Source organism: Chroicocephalus ridibundus, chromosome 1, assembly GCF_963924245.1.
Source record: "Chroicocephalus ridibundus chromosome 1, bChrRid1.1, whole genome shotgun sequence".
In the NCBI taxonomy this organism is placed as follows: domain Eukaryota; kingdom Metazoa; phylum Chordata; class Aves; order Charadriiformes; family Laridae; genus Chroicocephalus; species Chroicocephalus ridibundus.
Window position 1 is genome coordinate 36,350,034 of NC_086284.1, and position 20,749 is coordinate 36,370,782.

At 36.9% G+C, this 20,749-nt stretch overlaps 1 protein-coding gene across 3 annotated transcripts in view; it reads right to left on the reverse strand.

Annotated features, from left to right (window-relative positions):
• Nucleotides 1-1,269: 1,269 nt before the first annotated feature.
• AKAP11 (A-kinase anchoring protein 11) overlaps nt 1,270-20,749 on the reverse strand; it is a 44,507-nt gene continuing 25,027 nt past the window's right edge. The window contains exons 8-12 of one of the 3 annotated variants that reach the window (XM_063334961.1): nt 18,311-18,466; nt 13,579-13,662; nt 12,755-12,801; nt 8,791-8,951; nt 1,270-3,850 (exon numbers count right to left, since the gene is read on the reverse strand). In XM_063334961.1, coding sequence (XP_063191031.1) covers nt 3,704-3,850; nt 8,791-8,951; nt 12,755-12,801; nt 13,579-13,662; nt 18,311-18,466 — 595 coding nt within the window. In that variant the 3' untranslated portion in view covers nt 1,270-3,703. Of the gene's footprint in view, nt 3,851-8,790; nt 8,952-12,754; nt 12,802-13,578; nt 13,693-18,310; nt 18,467-20,749 lie in introns of all 3 variants that reach the window. The other 2 variants (XM_063334951.1, XM_063334972.1) reach the window with 2 other exon arrangements.

Below are 20,749 nucleotides of genomic sequence, written 5' to 3' on the forward strand. Positions count from 1 at the left end.
ACCTAATTAGTCTCGGAATGTGGTTTGCTTGGTTTTTTGGTTTTTATTTGTTTGGTTTTTTTGTTGGTTTTTTTTTCAAAAAGCTTACACAATCTTTTAAAAGTCAAGAACAAAGATACTACACAAATTGCATTCAAGTGCATCATCTTAGCGACTTTTTCACATCCTCATTTTGAGACAGCAAATCCTCTTTAATTTTAGCACATGACTTTGACTTTTGTTTGGTTTTTATTTTAAGGCTTTATGCATACTTCTGTATTATTTATGCATCCCGTTCTGAATGTTTAAACTTGTTTTAAATATGGCCACTTTTAATTGTTAATTTATAGAGGGACTATTTTCAAAGTGCTTTTTCTACAGAACCTTAGGAAACATCCAAACGCTTCCATTTTTCAGAACATCAAATGTATTTATGAAGTGTTTGAGTCAGGGTGTCTTATGGAACAGTATCACCATTGTATATATTTTCCTCAACTTAAAAATTAAATTACCAAGTCAGGTTTCCCATACAGAAAAAATGCAAGATGAAGCAGACTCTACCTTACTATGTTTGTTTATAAAGCAGAGTTGTCTGGTTTACATGGACCAAAACATGGTCCTTCATGTTTTTACAGTTTTCATTTACACATTTCTGTATTTGTGGTCAGGAGTTTTAAATATACTCAGTAATAGCACAACTTAAGACTCGCATTAGCAAAGAACAGCTTTCTCGCTAATATGCCAGACAGCATCAGTTAAATATAGTGAGAGTAAGGTTTCCCAAAGATTATTAAAATTGTTAAATTATAGTAATTTTGCCAGGCTAGTTTAATGCTTTCCCAATTTTGATACCCAAGGATAGAAGTCCAAAACAAATTTAAAACAATTTGTGTAGACAAAAAATCAAAACAGTTTTCTAAGTAAAAATTAAGTATTTCATAACATTTTTCTCATGTAAGTTTGGAAACTATACTACCTTCCCCAAAAGCTAATAAATCAATTTCTTCCTTAATATACCAACAATCAATAGTTACATAATGTATTTGATCGAGTCTGGAAACAAGATTCCATTCATAAAAATCATTTTTAGTGCAACTATTGTCTACTTCGCTTTTTGAACAGTTGTAAGCTTTGGGAATCTCACAATCTTTTGCCTTTCTCCAGAAAAGGTCCAGAAAAGAAAAACCACTTCACATCCAATATACTGAATAAATCAGTTAAAAATTGGCTGTTCCGTTTTGTTGTTTGGTTGGGGTTTCTTTTGGTTTTTTGTTTTTTTTTTTTTGTTTGTTTGTTTTTTTGTTTTTTTTGTTTTTTGTTTGTTTTTTTTTTTTAAATATATAGCTTTATACATTTATAATGCCTTCAATATCTTTATCAATTTGGTTTTGGACAGGTACAGAAACACTGTACTAGTACTACCGTATCCTTGCGTCCTGAAATTCCTCTTGGTGAGAATGCAAGGGTGCAAAACCCAGAGCAAAATTTCATCCTGAGGGCACTGTTTTTAGTATTTTATTTTCTTCACATTTCAATTTTATAGGCAAATTTGTACATTATTGTTGTGTTAAAGGGAAGATGTTACAGCCAAAGAATGGTTTCAAATTTTTGTCTGAAATAACTTCGAAAGTCAACCTTAAAAAAAAAAAAAAAAAAAAAGGAACAAAGAAGTACGGGGGCTGGGGCAGAAAAAAAAAAATCCTGATGACTTTTGTGCAACTCTTCAAAAATATTTGTTACTAGCCCCATCTTCCAAATACAGGAATTACGCTAACTTTCCCCCCTCGCTTTGGGTTCTAGAGAAAAAACAATTCCTGACGCTTGGCCTTATATTACCTATAACAAGACAAAAGACCTTGTAATGGCTGCTGGTCTTTTTGTCACATGGCATACATAGATCAATCAACGATACATGAAGTGAGGCAATAAACTATGAGCATAACAGAATTTTAACTTATTGGTAAAACTTTACATTGTAAGTTCATATTGGTGAGATCTCATATACACCGAGATGCATATACATATCTATTTGTGTATCCACATGTGTAAACACACCTATGTGCATGTACAAACATGTTAAAAAAAAATTTTTAACTCAGTGAGAAAGGTGAGCTTTGTGAGATCCAAGGCAGAAATCCAGGTGATAAATGAGGACTATATCCAGGTCTCTGTAAAAGGAGCAGTGGAATGCCTTCCTGAAACACAAAAGACGTTACAAGGAGCGTGCTCTTGAGTTACCAGTGTGACACCTCACAGTAATTTAGGGGGTAGGGGAAATCAGAATGGCACACATTCCAGTAAAATTCATTAATAAGTTTAGAGACTTTATCTCTCCTTGTTCGGGATCCGAAACTTGTGCACCATATCAACAGTGCATTTTTCTTTGAAAAAAAAAAAAAACTATTAAGATTCTTTTGTTCATCCAGAAGATGACTCCATGATGCTCCTGCAAGTGATATGAGTTTTGAGGTGCCAACCTTGTAATTACCAGCACATGGCTTTTTCTTTCAAAGGATGTATAAAAAAAAACCCAAAACCAAATCAAAATCCAAAAAGCACTTTCAAACCACAAGATACGTAAAGGTCCAGATTTCCCTTCAGAGGCAAGTCAGCAGCATTGGTGAGAAACTTGACCAGGCTGTTAAGACGACCTGATTAAAAGTGCCTTTAAAAAAAAAAAAAAATTCAGTGAAGGTAGTTCAGAAAAATGAAAAATCAATTTGCAAGAAATTTCCCCTTTATGTTTTAATTAGCTTTCTTTGTTAAAAGCTTAAGTGCTCACTGAGTAACAAAATTCTCTTTATTACTGAAAAGAAAGTTCATATATAGAGACTAAGAAATGAAGAATTAATCAAGAAGATGGCCAAAATCCTCAGAGGAACAAGTTTCAATCTGCTACTTTTAACACATTTACTGAGAGACTAACATACAAATTCTTCGACACAGAATTAATGTCATAGAAGTATTTGCATACAAAAAAGCTTCAGTAAGAAACTTAGCAATTTCAACTTGATTGGCAAGCTTCAGGAAACCTGGATGAAGAAGTATGTGTGAAATTATGCTCAGCTACCCACTCTGCCCTTCTACCAGCTCTATAGTAGTCAACAAAAGGGAACATGTATTTGCACCTCAACAATTTCGGAGCAGACTCTCACATCATCACATAAAGTTAAACTTGATAAAGGTGGCTGTGAAGCCAGACTGCATTAAGACTGCCACCATTTTCTGGCAACAGTGCCCTTGGGCACATAACACCTGGCCAACTTCGGTAATTTTTTTTTTTTCATTGTCTGAAGCAAGGTATTGCAGAACCGATTTTTGCAGAACGTCAGCGCTCTTACTCCCACAGCGAATATAGCACATATACAAGTGGGAAAAAGAGCTATCCTGGCACAGTGGGGATCCTGAATATCATGTCTGAGACTGTCTCCTCTGAACTACTATCACAGACAAGGGATTTTTTCATAAATATTTCAATGGTCTGAACACAGCAGTAAATACATGTTATGCGTGGGTGGACAATACCAATTACGGACTGAATAAACATACCATGTGCACAGTATCACAAAGCACAGCACAGCTATTTTGACGTTCACCTCAAAGTCTCTTAAATGCTGATAATTACTTGAACATTTATTAGTTGAATTTTACTTTACATATCCGTGTTCTTTCTATCTCCTTTCAAAAGAGGAATGAAGTGAAGAGAGTTGCATCTTTGGATTTTTCAGATGTTTTCCAGAAGCCAACCAACCAAAGACTTATTTAGAGCTTGCTCTCCATCAGACACCTTCTCCATCATTTCACAATATTTCAGCACTGCTTGCAAGAGATCTCCAACTTTCCAATTTCTTTCTCGCAGTCTTCTGGAAAGCTAAAGGGGAGACAGGAGAACACAAAACAAAACATTTTGACCAGCACATCCTGATTAACAGTTACATAAGTTATTCTTGAAACATTAGCTCATAAGAGATCAGTTGTAATGAGTTAATCGTTATTCCCACATCTATAAAAACAAAAACTTCCGCAAGAATCAGGCACTTCTCTTTAGGGCAGTTTTCACAAAATTTTCTTCTGGTGGGAGCGACATTTTCAAATGACGTGGTGCCACAGGTATGAGGGCTGTGGTTCATCAAGACTGCAAAAAACAGGAAATTCTGAACGCAAGATTAAGACATTTGCCACCCCTCCCATGCCAATAATGCACATATAAAAAGACAAAACTCAGTCTTAATAAAAGGATGTGGATTTTCCTTTCACAACTTATAGTGTGGTTTGGGTGGCACGGATGCTACCCTCAATGAAAACAGTGTCTTCAGAGTTGGGAAATTATAACAACTTGGGGAAGAGGAAAAGGTGAGGGTTAAGTTAAGCTACCACTTGGGAGCAGAGATCAGTGTAGCTGAAAACATTTATTTTCCACTCAGGATCCAAGCAAATAAAATCTTCCTTTGCTTATATGTCAAGCTCAGCTACATACGGAAAAAAGCCCACCCTAAGACAAGGATGAATTTACCAGTTCGCCCAGAAGTAAAAAAAAAATAAAAAAATCTTTTATTAAAAAAAAAAACAACAAACAAACAACCCCAAGCAAAACTCAACCCAACAAACTTTATTCCCTGTAACTTTCTGGACAACCGTCAGTGCTGCATTTAATAAATGCAATTTAGACACCCTACTTATTCGTTGGAACTGTAGAATTTTATTGCCTTTCACAGTCCCTACCATGACATTCTATGTGTTAAGTTCAAAAACAAAAAAGTCATAAATAGTGTGCAGTGAAATATCTGCCACAGATACAAAATTTAAAATTCATAATGTTTCTTCTACGAGACCTGTCAGATTGCAATACGAAATTCTATTAAAAAATGAAAAGGAAGACAATCTCTCTCTGCTTCTTTACCTAGATGATGGAACTGACAAAGAATGTGGGCATAAAAGCATATATAAAACAATTAATTTCTTGAGCAAGCAGTTAACTTGAACGAGCAAAAAAGATCGTCTCTAATTTCAAATACAATACATCCTGAACACTGAAACTTTTTTCAGTGAAAAAAAATATGGCTTTTCTACATAAAAAGAACTGAAATCTGTAGTTATTTCTGTGAATTTTAAAACAGAGGACAGGAAGCAAGAGTTTTACAGTCTACGGCAGGCAATTTTGTAAATACTGTTTGTTGGTTTATGAAATAGTCATTTTTCTTATACCAGAGGGAAGTTTTGCTAATGTTCAAAGACCTACTTCAGCAAATACAGTATAAAACCTTTGTCCAAAGAAAAAGATACCACCATTCTAAGACGACAGAGCCAACACCTGGCCTTCACTAATCTTTCTATTTTAATTTAGCATTCAAACTTCAATCCCACTATTCCTTTAGCAGACTGATCCGTTTCTTACTGTCAGACAAATGAAATATTGGAGTTTATTCAAAATAGACACCGGAAATCCTAACAGCGCTAGATAAGGGCTGATTAAAAATTGCATATATATCTGTTTTTTTTAATCCAGGCACCTGTAAAACCATGCCATCAGGCTTCGTGAGACCCCACCTGGAGTACTGCGTCCAGTTCTGGAGCTCCTTTTTAGGACTTTTTAGGATGTCGAGTAATGGTAGGACTAGAGGGAATGGATTAAAACTAGAGATGGGTCGATTCAGACTGGACGTTAGGAAGAAGCTCTTCACCATGAGGGTGGTGAGGCACTGGAACAGGTTGCCCAGAGAGGTGGTGGAAGCCCCATCCCTGGAAGTTTTTAAGGCCAGGCTGGACGGGGCTCTGAGCAACCCGGGCTAGTGGGAGATGTCCCTGCCCATGGCAGGGGGGTTGGAACTAGATGATCTTTAAGGTCCCTTCCAACCCTAACAGTTCTATGATTCTGTGATTCTCAAAGAAGTCAAGAACTATCAATTCTAATTAACTGGTTTCTTGTTCTAGCTCCTAACATGTATTTTCTTTCCTACATATGTATTTAACTTCTTTCTGCCTTGCTAAGCATAACATGTGTCCTTAAGTAAGAGTTCATACCCAGCTGCAGCAAGTAATACCTTGCTTGATACATGCTAGGAGTATTTTTGTCTTTTATACAGCCACATCACATCAGTGGCTCATTACCCTGCTGTGATCAGCTAACACAAGCCTTTCCTCCCTTCCAGAACCCACTAACTGCTTATAGAGAAAATTACTGTTTAATGTAATCTAAAGCCCACGTAACTGAGGTAACTTACCAAAGTACCTACGAGATGACCAAAACCCCAGAGCTGGCGAGTGAGCAGTATGTGGAGGTCAGTTTAGTTTTCTGCTGGGCTGCAGTGCCCTCTGGAGGTGCTTGTCTAGCTTTACTAGGGACAGAACTAAGAATGACTATTTATAATTTCAGAACCTCAGTTTGGGTCAGAGATCATTCCAATTAGGAAACGGGATGGAATTATGGAATTAAAAAAAAAAAAAAAAAGGTAATCCTACCCTGCCTCTGGCGGGGGGAAAGCAGGATTTCAATTCATTTTAACATAACTGCATTTAGAGAACTAAAAATTAATCTATACAATTACGTGAATCAATTAACTATCTTAACTTTTTCATGACTACTGCGTGCCTGAAGGTTTTACGTTTTATCTTTTGGTGTCAACTCAATGTCAATTTATGACTCAAGTGTCAATTAGAAAAATCTTACAGTTTCTTAGGAGTGCATACATAACAGACATTGCTATTTGCCAGAAGGGCTCTTCTCAGTATATTCTCTTATTAGGGTAGCTAGAGTCGTGTTCAGGTACACAGCCAGCTAATAATATCTTTCCTACGTTATTCTGTGTGTTGGCTCGAAGAGTAGCACCACAACTTTGAAATCTGCTAAGTCAGACCTGGCAGAAGAATGAGAAACTCGAGAAAAAATTGAAAGGAAAAAAAAAAAAAATAATGGCACCTGACATCTATTTTTGACTTACATGATTATGTTGCAGTGTAAGATGCAGGTGTGTCACACACACACACAAAGGAGAATACTAACAACACTTGTGGGTCCTACCAGTAGCCTGCCTGAGTATTTGCAACACTGCAATTCACATACAAGCAGCATGAAATAGATGGATTGATCTTCAAAAGATGGCAAAAATGGCTCCCGAGGTCAGAATGATTGTAGTCACTAAACCCAACTCATTCACATCAAAAGAACTTCAGAGAATGCTGAGGCAGGCATGTGAGAACAGAAGAAGTGAAGTACTTTCTTCTTCATATTAGGACACTTACAAGCTGTAACGGGGGAGGAGTATATGAATATAAGCATTAAACCCACCAGTTTAAAATAAAAACAGAAATAGAGAAAAGTACTCTCAAACTGCCTTCTAGTTTATGAAAGCTTGAAGTCCACTCTAAGTGTCAGAACTAATGTACAACAGAATCATGGAATGGTTTGGGTTGGAAGGGACCTTAAAGACAGTCTCGTTCCAACCCCCCTCTCCTGGGCAGGGACACCTCCCGCTAGACCAGGCTGCTCAAAGCCCCATCCAGCCTGGCCTTGAACACCTCCAGGGATGGGGCATCCACAGCTTTTCTGGGCAACCTGTTCCAGTGCCTCACCACCCTCATACTGAAGAAGTCTAGAGTAACTAAGCACCATAGGTGCCCACATTCATCTAAGTTTGGGAGACTATTTAGTCACACTGTCCTCTACTTCCTGGCCACCCCCCTTTTCTCCTGAAATGATGATTTTAACTTTGGAAAGCACCAAGTTGAAGACTCATTGCTAGATTTGGGAACTGAGAGCAAGCTTTTCCTTCCTTAATATACTGATATGCACATTAAGTTGTTTTTGCCAAGATCTTAATTACTAAAAACATACTAATGGTGTCATGTTAACACTTTTTCACGTTACCAAGTCACAACATAAAAATCTTTGATAATTTATCATTCATATCAACCTCATCATTAGAGACAATGCCTACATATCTGTTAGTTTAGCCTTTCAATAGCCAGGTAATGTAAAAATAATTCCTTGGAAGAAGATTAAAAAGAGAATAGGTCAAACGTAATAAATGCCAAATCACCACGTGCAGTTTGGTGCGTAGCCACAAAGGAATAATTTTTATGATTTTATAGGAATAAGAATTTTCACTTATATGTTTGTGATGGAAAAACTCAGGTCAGTGCATATACCAAAATTTTGACCGTTCCCTAAGAGATGCCAATTGCTAAAGCCTAACTTTTAAAACTTCCGCTTTCTATTTGGTCACATATTAAATTCAATCTATAAAACCAAAACAAAGGCACGTAAAAATGAAACAATCTTACTGAGCCTTCTTTCTTAATAGTTTTAGTTGCAGTTACTTACAGAATAAAAACATATTTAATATTTAATTAGAACCTAAACTTTCTTGTGATAAGAAAATGTACATTTGATAGCAAAAAAAAAAAAAATGAGGCAGAACATCAAAATATTGTTAGAAATTAATTTGTATGAGAAGTTCTCAGGAAGATTCAGTTTATAGATAATTAAATACTAAGTAAAAATGCTCGAAAAAATACATTTTTCACTAAATAAAAATGCTGTAATTGTGTCCTCTTTGGAGTAAAACAAGGAGAACAACTAGTGTAACAAGTTAACTCAGCTTTGATTAATACTGTTTTCTTTATTGTACATACACAGGCTAAACAGGCTGTTCCACTTTGACCTCTCAGGGTTTAAATAATGATTTTCCTCAACAGCAAATACCTCAGTATTATGGAGTGGCAAATGAGGCAGTAGCAGCTGGTGCATCACAGCAAATGGAAACAAAGCAAATCCTTTCCCTTCCTCACCACCCATCAAACCCAAGTACGTACCAAGACAAATTCCCTTGTAGCAGTGTCATGAAAGTGAAGATCAGACACCTCTGTTTCAGAAGCTGCCAGCCACTGGAGCGCTGCTCTGAGTTGGGGGTCCACTAGATTTGGTTCCAGATCGATATTCACTATTGCTAAAGTCTTCCGTATTCGCTCCGAACCTAACATTAAAAATACAAATCATCAAATACATAGCTTCAAATTGTTTCCAAAAAGTCTCTGTAGTTCACTGTTTAAACTATATTTTCTTAAAAACCTCAATTTAATACACACAGATAATATAAAAGGAAAAAATCATGCTGGTCTGAAGTGCTTCTGTACTTTCACATAAGGAAGCACTGTATATCCCATTTACAATTGTACGCGAATATAGCTGAATACTAAGAGACATCTAAGCTATAACATACATTCCAAACAACAAGGAATTTAACACAGGCTTTCATAAACTTTTTGAACAGCAATGGCTCTCACATTATCCATCAGTCATTTCTGTTTCCAAACTGCTATTTTTCACCATGCCTTCATCTACTAAATTTTTAAAAAGTGTGTATTTCAGAATTCTTTCCTGTACAGGCAGACTGATCAGATCGCCTCCAATTTTTTCCAAAATATAGTGCTGTTTTTACTGAGGTCTATCCAATTTTTCAAAACTTCCTTTACAGCATGGGTTCCAAAAATTAACATTAGTATCGAAAAAAGCAGTTGCATTAGAAACACATAGAAACTACAGCATTGTCATCTTCTGTTCCCACTCTGAATTTCTGTATCCAGCTGTCACAGTAATCCACTCTCAGAACCCACTAAGCATGTGTGTAGTCCTCTCCGAGTTGTTCTTGAAGTCTCTGCTTCCAGACTACTGGACTTAACTCCCTAGAAACATAGAATATATTTGCAATAAAAACATATGTTCATGTGCAGTTTACCTCAGCCTCACTACTCTTCCAATCAAGCTTATAAAAATTGAGGTACATAAGGTATTCATTCCTCACTGAAGAAGTTAAGGAAGATGAAATAGATCCCCCAGGAGGAAAAAGACAGAGAAAATTAACTAGTGGAACTGTCAACATAAATGTGCTATTGGTGGACAACAGAATACTTGTCAAGGAGCCCCAAAATCTAGTATCTTTATAGGAGAAAGTCCCAATTATAAAAAAAAAATATGACACTTAGTGGATAGAAAGCACTGTGGTAATGTATCACTGGGAGATTTCTATATATTGTTCAGTTTTATAAAATAGATGTACATTTGGTAATAACAAGGCTGTGTTTCAAATTCTTTGGTGAACCAGGTGCAGTCAGCTTCGAAAAATTCCTAGGTATGGCATGAACAGAACTTCCAAATGTATATGAGCAGGTACAAAGGTTTTCTACTTGGAATACTCAGTCAGTCTCACCTCCGTGCCTGGTAAGATTATAGAGCAGATCCTCCTGGAGGCACTGCTGAGGCAGAAGAATAATGAAGAGGTCATTGGGTACAATCAACACGGCTTCACCAAGGACAAATCATGCCTGACAAACCTGGTGGCCTTCTATGAGAAGGTCACAACATCAATAGACAAGGGGAGAGCAACTGACGTCATTTACCTGGACCTGAGCAAAGCCTTTGACACTGTCCCGCATGACATCCTGGTCTCCAAGCTGATAAAATATGGGTTTGATGGATGGACAATTCAGTGGATAAAGACCTGGCTTGATGGCCGCAACCAAAGAGTGGCTGTCAATGGGTCCATGTCCAAGTGGAGGCCAGTGACGAGTGGAGTCCCTCAAGGATCAGTACTGGGATCGGTCTTGTTTAACATCTTCGTCAGCGACATGGACAGTGGCACAGAGTGCACCCTCAGCAAGTTTGCCAACGACACCAAGCTGTGTGGGACGGCTGACATGCTGGAGGGAAGGGATGCCATCCAGAGGGACCTTGACAGGCTGGAGAAGTGGGCCCATGCCAACCTCATGAAACTCAACAAGACCAAGTGCAGAGTCCTCCATCTGGGTCGGGGCAATCCCAAGCACAGATATAGGCTGGGCAGTGACTGGCTTGAGAGCAGCCCTGAAGAAAAGGACTTGGGGGTGCTGGTGGACGAGAAGCTCAACATGAGCCGTCAGTGTGCACTAGCAGCCCAGAAAGCCAATCGTATCCTGGGCTGCACCAGAAGCGTGGACAGCAGGTCGAGGGAGGTGATTCTCCCCCTCTACTCCACTCTCGTGAGACCCCACCTGGAGTACTGCATCCAATTCTGGAGCTCCTACTACAAGAAAGATATGGACGTGCTGGAGCGTGTCCAGAGAAGGGCCACGAGGATGATCAGAAGGCTGGAGCACCTCTCCTATGAGGACAGACTGAGAGAGTTGGGGTTGTTCAGTCTGGAGAAAAGAAGGCTCCGAGGAGACCTTAGAGTGGCCTACAAGTATCTTAAGGGGGCCTACAAGAAAGCTGGTGAGGGACTTTTTAGGATGTCAGGTAATGGCAGGACTAGAGGGACTGGATTAAAACTAGAGATGGGTCGATTCAGACTGGACGTTAGGAAGAAGTTCTTCACCATGAGGGTGGTGAGACACTGGAACAGGTTGCCCAGGGAGGTGGTGGAAGCCCCATCCCTGGAAGTTTTTAAGGCCAGGCTGGATGGGGCTCTGAGCAACCCGGGCTAGTGGGAGATGTCCCTGCCCACGGCAGGGGGGTTGGAACTAGATGATCTTTAAGGTCCCTTCCAACCCTAACAATTCTATGATTCTATGAATACTATTTAAATGGTCCTACAATGAAAGTAACAGAAAGACTCTTTTCAAAACAACAGCGAAATGGTGAAGAAATTAAACTGGAAAAACTTCACCAGAAAATCCTTAATACACAATAAAGCAGTCTGTTGGACTCCCGGAGACACCAAAACTGTGTAAAGAAATAAAATCAAGCACTATTTTAACTGAGCAATTTGAGCATTTGAGATGCTTTTTTAAGTTGAGACCAAAAGAAAGCAATGGTATATTGGTAACCTAGATGAAACCTACAGAGCAGAAAATATTTTAATTATAATTATTTCCTAAGGAAAAAATACTCAATAATTTAGTTTAGTTTTATTTCCTTATAACCTTACAGTCAGATCTGATTTTTAAAAAAATAAATTTAAAAGATGTGGTTCACTTCCATATATTTTTCCAAGAGCTTAAAGAAAAAAAAAAGAAATGACCACACATCTTTCTGCTTACGTCAAGACTATTTGAAGATGTGTAACATGACTGAATATCCTCTGTAAGTGGGCAGCAGAGGTTTCTTGAAACACTTATTTCATCTTCAGAGTATACCCAACACAAAGAAAAGCTCCGTTACCACTTGCTCTAACATCAGCTCATCTTTAAATCCGCCTCACACACTGTGTATTCAGGCTGTCCTCATTTGAGTTAACAACCTTTGGCACTTCTATCAGACCGGAACCAGTGCAGAGATCTTCTAAGAACCATGAAGTTGTAACAAAATTTTGGATAGACCCTATTTTATATTTCACTAAGAAGAAAGAGATTACAGCAAACGTATTGAATCCAAGTTTTTTCACTGTTTCTCATGACTCCTCTTCCAAGGTTAGTATGGCCAATTTGAGTAACTTCTTCAGTATCTCAAACATAGCCATGCAGATGCATTGCCATGGCTCCTTATTTTACAAAGAAGTTATTCTATGCATACAAATGTATGCTTTCAACAAGCTCATCTGAGTTCACTACCTTACATTATTAAGTACATGTACGAGCATCAGAGACATCCCAAAGGCTGTAAATTTCAGTGGTGTACCAAGAGATGTATGTAGGGTACTAATCTAAGAATATATTCTGACACTTGATTGACATGCATTATGATGTATAAGGATAACAGGGCTGTCAGCTTGTTTTGCAGACTACAGAAGCAAAGAATTAACAAAAATAATTCATGTAGAGCGCACAGGTCAAGCACAATTCTATATGCTGGAACTGACATTACCTTCTACAGCATCCTTGGAGTCTTCATCTTTATCTTCTGTTCCATCACTGTATTTTAAAAATAAAACAAAAATATTAGTACAGTCCAATATATGCAAAATAAATGTAGTCAACCCTAAGACTGTAATGAAGGTTAAAGGACAGGAAGATCATAGAAGAATTATGAAGTGATCATGAAAAGAAGCTTTGCTTCTCACACCATTTCATGTTGGGAACAGATTTATTGTCAACTTCACAAGATTTGCTCTTAGGGAAAGAAGGGAGAAAAGAGAAACAAGAGAAGGGTGTTAAAAAGAAAGATTTTAATATGAAGACTTTGTAAAATAAGAAGAAAACTTGTTGATTTTAATTAAGGAAGACAGATTAGTTTTAATTCATATGTGAAAAGGCTGAGCCGTCTTATGTCACAAGTATGAACAGCTATAGATTATTCAAAGCTGTAAGTCATAAGCGTTCTAGAAAAACCAATTACCAAGCAATTTTGCAAGTTTCCACAAGCTAAAGGAAAAAACAGAAATCCTGTAGGAAGCAAGCTCTAGTTTGCATGAAAAAGTGAATCTAAAGACTTGTAAAACTGCAAGCAAGAACATGCACAAAAAGGACCTTCCATTTTGCAAGCAGAACACATTTGTCAGTTTAGCACAGCAAAATTTAACCATTCCGTATGGATTAATTAATGAAGAAATCATATTGTGATTAAATGAGAAGAGTGCGAATAAAGTACCAGCATAAAAAAAAAAGCACGTATTTTTATTTTCCAAAATGATGATTTCATGCATTAATTATGAGGAACCCATCTGGTTTATATTTCTCAACTCAACCAACCTGTCTGATGTTGGAAAGGATAAATTCTCCTCATACATATCCCCTTCTAAACCAAGACTGCTCCAGCTACTGCTGTTACCATTACTGCCAGGAGAAGAAGAGAACACAGCTGAACTAGAAAAGAACAATACCTCAAACTAGAACCTTCATTTTCCTTAGAGCTGTTTTATCAAGACATTTAATGCGAGAGCATTGAAACTTCCTAAACAGGTTTGCTGGAACCGAGTACAAACCCGATTGTCAGTGCTATTCACAGCGGCTACGTGCACAACAATGCAAAACTGCTAAAGTTTCAGTACGCAGGTGAAAGTATTAATTTTTACTCATTAATTTTCCATATCAGTGCTAGCAGTAATTCTGTCCTCAGGTCTAAGCACATTGCTCGTTATTTATACAAGCTCAACAATTTCAATATGATTACTCACAGGAATATGGTTCCAACTATAATATTTGCTTAAGGACTAGCTAGGAGTTATTAAAATTATACATTGTGAAGACAACTGCACAAATAAAATCCTTCCAACTCACTCCAAAAATCCAGCAATGATCGCCAACATCTGATGAAACAGAATTCTTAGAGCAAATAAAAAAATCTTTTTAAAAAAATTCTGAATATTGTTCTACAAGCTCATTTTTTAAAAATGGGGAGGGGGTTATAGATCAGTGAAAACAATACTAAAAAGATGAATTCACTCACAGTTCATAAACATACTACTTTTATTCCATGACTACATTCAAGCCAATGCAAAGAACTGAAAAAACTGAGCATGTCCTTACACTGGTACATTTCAGGCAAGATAATTAGCAGAGTTTGTTAAGTCTGTGCTTATGTACACGACTGAGCCACTCATATGATTAAATCTCCTGTTCCTCAACTTTATACCTCCCCCAGAGTATATCCGGAAGCTTTCCAAAATAGGATTTCAAGATAACCAGCATTCTTTGAGAAAGCTAGATTGTCTACTATAGATGCTGTATGACGAGCCATGAAGCAACTCCAGAGAACAACTGCTGCAAGAAGATGCCTTCTTCACTTAAGTTTTGCGTGACTGTTAAAGCTCTTCTTTTCCACTCATTCCACTCAAGGTAAATACTAAAATTTAAAACCATGAATGGTGTAAAGAAACATTTCAAGAGACAGTCATTAATCTATTTCAAGAGTCTGCCAGTAACATCACAACCTATCAGTGTCCCTTGCTTTCCAGTATGCCAGCTTGGATCCTAATTTCAAAACAGTAACAGCAGGTTAGCAAGCCTGTAATATGAACACACCCTAGCAGACAAATATATATGTGTGTGTGTGTGCAAAGAATAATCAAACAGTTCTCTCGTTATGCAAAAAAGAAAAAAAGAAAATTAAAGAGCAGCAGCTTCCAAATCAACCAACTTGATCTGCACAGAGAATGCAAACCTGGTCTTAAGAACATGTCTCAAGCTACTGTGTGAGACTATCCGAAGTATTAAGTTTGGTTTGAATTACGTGGATAGAAGAGATTTAACATAGCCTATCGATACCAATACTTTGCACTCAAACAGCCTCTTTCACTTAAAGTTATAGATGCATAACGTAAGTGGAAGTAAAAGCTGGCCCAATTCTCCGATCGAAGGAAAAAAAGTATTTGCAACCTAACAGAATGACCTCACACATACTACTATTCTGATTAGATAAGAGATTAATGTATTTTTAAGATGTCAAACTTAGTCTGAAATAATCATATATTTAATCATATGATTATAATGCATAGCAATGTATAAGACTTTTTTGTATAGTGATCTTTATTTTGTTTTAAGATGGCAAACTAACAGTCTTAAAAGTAAAGTCCTGCAACCACAGAACAAGCAATAGACAAAGGCATTATAATGCTTCTGTAATGCTTCATGCAGTTCTTCAACATGAGCCAGCAGAAGAATCAAAAGAAAAGCTTTCCACTTTGGGAAACATATGACAACTATAACTCAGATCATCTGCTTTGAGATTCTGCATTATGTACATACAGCCAAAGGCAAGAGACTTCTGCTCTGAATTATAACCTAACCTGGATGCTCCGATTCATGCCCTGGAAAAGCCTACATCTATGCCTATACCTATACATTAACTATAGAGAAAGCCTAACACTATTTTATTTCTCAATTAAAGTAACTAACATTAGGCACGCAAAGCAGAAGATACAAGAACTCCCCTGCATAACTAACTTTACCAAATCTGGTAAAGAACTTTCATTCCTATTTCCATTCAAATGGAACTGCAATGACTGTGCTTTGATAATTCTTTCCAAGTTGTCTCGCTGCCTTGTTTACAGATAGTTTAATCCTCTGTGAAGTACTGAAGTATAATTTTTATATTGATCTGAGACACAAACAGCATATACCATTTCAACAGAGCCACTACAAAAAATGTTGTGGGTTTTTTTTTCCCCCTGAAGTAAAGCAACTCAAGGTAAACTGAACTAGACCACTGCAGCTTGTACTGTTGTGTTGTTTTCTGGAGATTGCGATCCTGTGTTCCAAAAAAATTTCAACTACCGTAAATAGAATCTCTGGGTTTATCATTACGAAGATAATTTCCAAAGTGTCAGCTAAAGGAGTCTCAAGTATGAGCACTTTTGAGTGCTCACTTTTGAGCACTCACTTTTGAGTGCTCAATACTTTTAAGTATTGAACACTGCAAACAGCTTGGAAAATACTGGGGGAAGGGAGATGTCCTCTCTCACCAAGTAAAACTTGTCTAACGTTCACTATGCCACTTAATTATATTGTACCAACACTACTAAAAAATTGGTATAACGATATCTAGTACCTCAAAGATAGTACAACAAGACTGCTGACAGCTGCTTAGACACAAGGAAGCCACCTGCATTAAGAAACAGCTGCCAGGGGAGCAATGTTACCTGATAGTACATTTAAATGTTTCAAATTGACATGGTTTACATATAACCATCCCTAACTATAAGGAAAAAAACCAAAACCAACCAAACAAAAGAAACCCCAAAACGTCAAAGTTTCAACTGTTGTAACTGCATAATGAATGCCCCTTCTATGACTGAATGGCATTTTCCTGTTTAATAAAACAGTTTATACTAAAAAGAGAAAATGAAAGCAATAAGTTTTCATCAGTGCCATGCAATTTTTTATTTCTTTAGAAGACGATAACACTGTTCTAGAAACAGTGTTATTACTGAACCTTGTTTTGTTACAGAAGGTCTCCCCCCAAATATATTTTTACTCAGGGCAATAACCCCAGGTCCTGTCACTTCCACCTGCTAAACCTCAGCAACACAAATGAACACATGTGCTGCTACCAGTCCACAGCTGGCTTTGTAAAACTAGCTCATCAATTTGTGCATGCCAGTTTCTTCTGCCAACACCTTGCTGTCCAAATCATGCCTCCCCTTCTCTGAGTAAAATGCTAATTTAGTTCACTCCTCTTATGAGCCACAGATTTTCTTGCAAGTTATAGAAATTACCTTTTTTTCATTTAAATCTGTTTTGGGGATGATAAACACACAACAAATACAACATGAGCACTTCAGGTACAGCAATATTCTTAAACGTTTTTTTTCTAGCATCAACTAACCTATATTTTATTCACTATTTGTAACTGCCAGTATACTGAATACTATTCCTTATACTCTGGATTTCGTCATGTAAGTCTGAACTCATTTTCACTCATTCAACAACAGATGATATTTCATTAAAATAACTTTAAGGCAATGTATTCTCTTACAAAATTATTCAGTTGTATGAGTGATAAATCATAGTAGTGGTTTGATTAAATTAGTTCAGCAAAACATGAAGAATATCGTACACATTTAAGCAAGAAGTTTCACTTTGATACCAAATAACCCATCTGTACATTACATAAGGAAGTATATCCCCCATATTTTCTCTAATCTCAGTGATGCTGTAAGCACTAACTAAAAAGAAAAAAAATATTTCTCCCCCGTTTCTGCTGTTCTTCAACAGAAATGCTGATCTTTCTGCATTAACGTAAGTGGTATATCAATCATAAAAAACTAACCTTACTCATTCCTCATATATTCCTTATATAGAAGCTTGGGCCACAACTCTCAATATAATTTTCCCTGGCAACAGGCAGAGACATTGCATATCTTTAAAATTCCCATTCTAATATTTGTTAGTTATCAATCAGCCGGGGTAAGTGTTGTGAGAAGCTCCATGGAAAATGTTACTACCCTGAACAGGTAAGTTACAATATTACAGACCTGTAAGCTCATGGCTAGTAGTACATAAATATTCCACCAACATCAGTTAGAACAGCTTATAAATTCAACTCCCAAAAGAGATAAAAATTGCTGTTAAAGCTCCTCATGCAAAGTCTTCAAGAACAGATGATACTTAATGATTAAGTTTTAGTATTTCAGAGCAAAACTAAAAAACAATACTTTCCAGTTGTATTTTATGCATCGTGGTTGTTTTTAAAAGGTCTGTATCTTTCACTAATATTTAAATTATATATGTACAGTTTTACTTGATGTGACTTCCTGATATCAATGCACACTCCACACATTTACAGAGTGTATAATTTGAACATTCCCGGGCAACAACATTTTGTAAGAACACACAAGCATAATATCAGAGCCCTATATAATAAAAGGGTCATTGTGAAGAAAAAATAAGCTCTTCTCCCCCAGCCCCCAGGAGAAAACCACTTGATGCCAAGTAATTTGACATCAACGTAACAGTTTAACTATACTAACGTGTTTATAATTACCTGTCACTGAGGTGAAGAAAACTGCTGCTCTCATCAGGATGTTCATCTTCAAAACTTAGATTGGACCAGCTGCCCGTGCTATCATCACCAATACTAAGACTCATCTGCTGGCTAACAATAGATTCAACGGAGTGAAATCCTTCTCTTCCACCAGAGCTAAACAAAAATTTAAGACAAAAACATCACTGCATTTCATGCTGATCTGTGTTAGTTCATTTACAGCAATTTAACATCATTTCAAAGACACTGAAGTCCAAGGGGAAAAAAAAAGAGGGGGGGGGGCATTAATTTGTACCCTATTCTCAACGTAAGAAATGGACCACCCAAATGAATTTGAAGTTTCATTGCTATTTGAAATTTCATTGCTATTTGGAATTCTTCCACAGAGGGAGTGGCACAAATAATTCTCTCATTTGGAAGATTATTTGCTATAAAACACAGAAGGCATTTTAGTCTTACAGACTGCCTTACAGAAACTTTTTAAGCAAAAGACTTAACATTTTTGAACTTGTTCACCATAGCAGTTTGGCTGCTTCTCCTCCCTGCTTTCAGGACAACCACCTACATGGTCTGCTATTGTAGGCAAAGTGCTGAAGTACCCACTTGTGTTTAAAACATTAGGATTCCGTTTTTTAAAAAGGCCTTTCTGTAGATAAAGATTTGTCTTTCTGCTTCAAGGAAGTGTAGCAACACATGACCCATACAGAATTTTTCCCTCAGGAAACAAATTTAAAATCTTACCCAAAAAACAATCAAGCAAGTATGCTCAATAGAAGGTAGCCTTTAAAAGGCAATTCAAAAGATCTAAAAAGGTTACAACGTGAGAACATGCAAACTGTGATTACCTACATAGAAATTAAATGGTAGAAAGTTCAAGAAAAATTATCATCCTACTACCACCATAGCAAGGAGCCACTATTTAAAAAGCTACCCTTAACCACATCACAGGCAACACCTTGCTCCAGCGAGCATGATTTTTTGCAGACAAACATGTAGCTTCGAATAAATAGTTTAACTGTTTGAACTAGAACCCATTTGGGCAATAAAAAGGTGGTTTTCCCCCATTTTTAGTTACAGTTATGCCAGCACTAGCAACGGTTCTTTTCTCCACATAAGGCAGCTTCTCAAGAAACATGTGCATTACACACCATATATTAGATGATGATGTAAGAAACAAATTTTGTCATGTTAAAACTGTAATATCGCCTCTTTGCCACAGATAAAATAATAAACAGCATCTCTTTGAAACCTGTATTTTATTGCTGTTATATTCTAACTAGAAATTTTAAATAATATTTTAAGTAGTCATTCAGAAAAAGTATCTTTGATACTGCAGGTATAGAAAACCAGCACCACATTACTACTATTTTTTTGGTCACACACTAAGGACTCCACTCTGTTGTACAGAGAGACACAATATACATCTTATTACCATTTTTACGCTGCTAGAATTTTTACTTGAATGCTTTCATTGAAAGGTCATAGAAGTTAAAACAGATCTTGTAGTTTTCTGCAAAAGTTACCCCCACACACAAAACAAAAACTTTCATTCGCATGTATGGAGCACAAGCTAGCACGTATGGGTTTCATATCAAACCCCGAAAAATTTAATTCGTTCCCACTGTGGCCATTCATCTACTGAACATGTAAAAAATAATTTTATTATTCATCATGATGCCCCTTCTAGAAACCAGGAAAAGAAAACTTTAGCTATTGTGAGGAATTCCAGCACAAAAATCATAGGAAAACAAACATTACTATAAATTGGAAAAGACAACATGGTAAAGACTGCTTTTGGACCTGAAGAGACGGAATTTCAAGTCATTCTGATCACTGCAGTCTGTTTTAAGAAACAGTTGCCGTTTGCCCCAAAGTCACTGTGGCACATATTTCCTATTTATAGGCCTATTAAAGGAAACAGTATATTAGCGTTTGCTAAATACACGAGAATGTGAAAGTCAGTTCCTTGTCTGCTGTATTACTATCGTATAAGCTAAAGTGTGTTTTAGTAAGTTGTTTTTTCTTTAAGTAAGAGGGGCTTTTTTTCCCCAATAAGGACACTGTCATCACACAGCCATAATCAAAATAAAGCCTTCATACTATAAAGCAATGGCTAGTTTGGACAGTACCAGATGTTGGTCTTAGTGACAAATGCAAAAATAAACTTTTTAGAACAGAAGAGGAAATACAGGTAGGGAACAAACCTGGATTCTGTCATGGCTCACAGATCAATAAAACACTTAAGGGGTACTATTCTCTACTGTAGGTAAAAATAACAGCATTTCAAGTTGAAATAACAAGTTCCACTTATTAGTCACCTACTGGAATATATGCACACTGATATACACAGAAACCTTGGTTTCAAGCTCACACAGGTAGAAAAAAGACTTTTTTTTTTTTCTAGTTCTGAATCATTTAAACATCACCAGAGGAATAAAA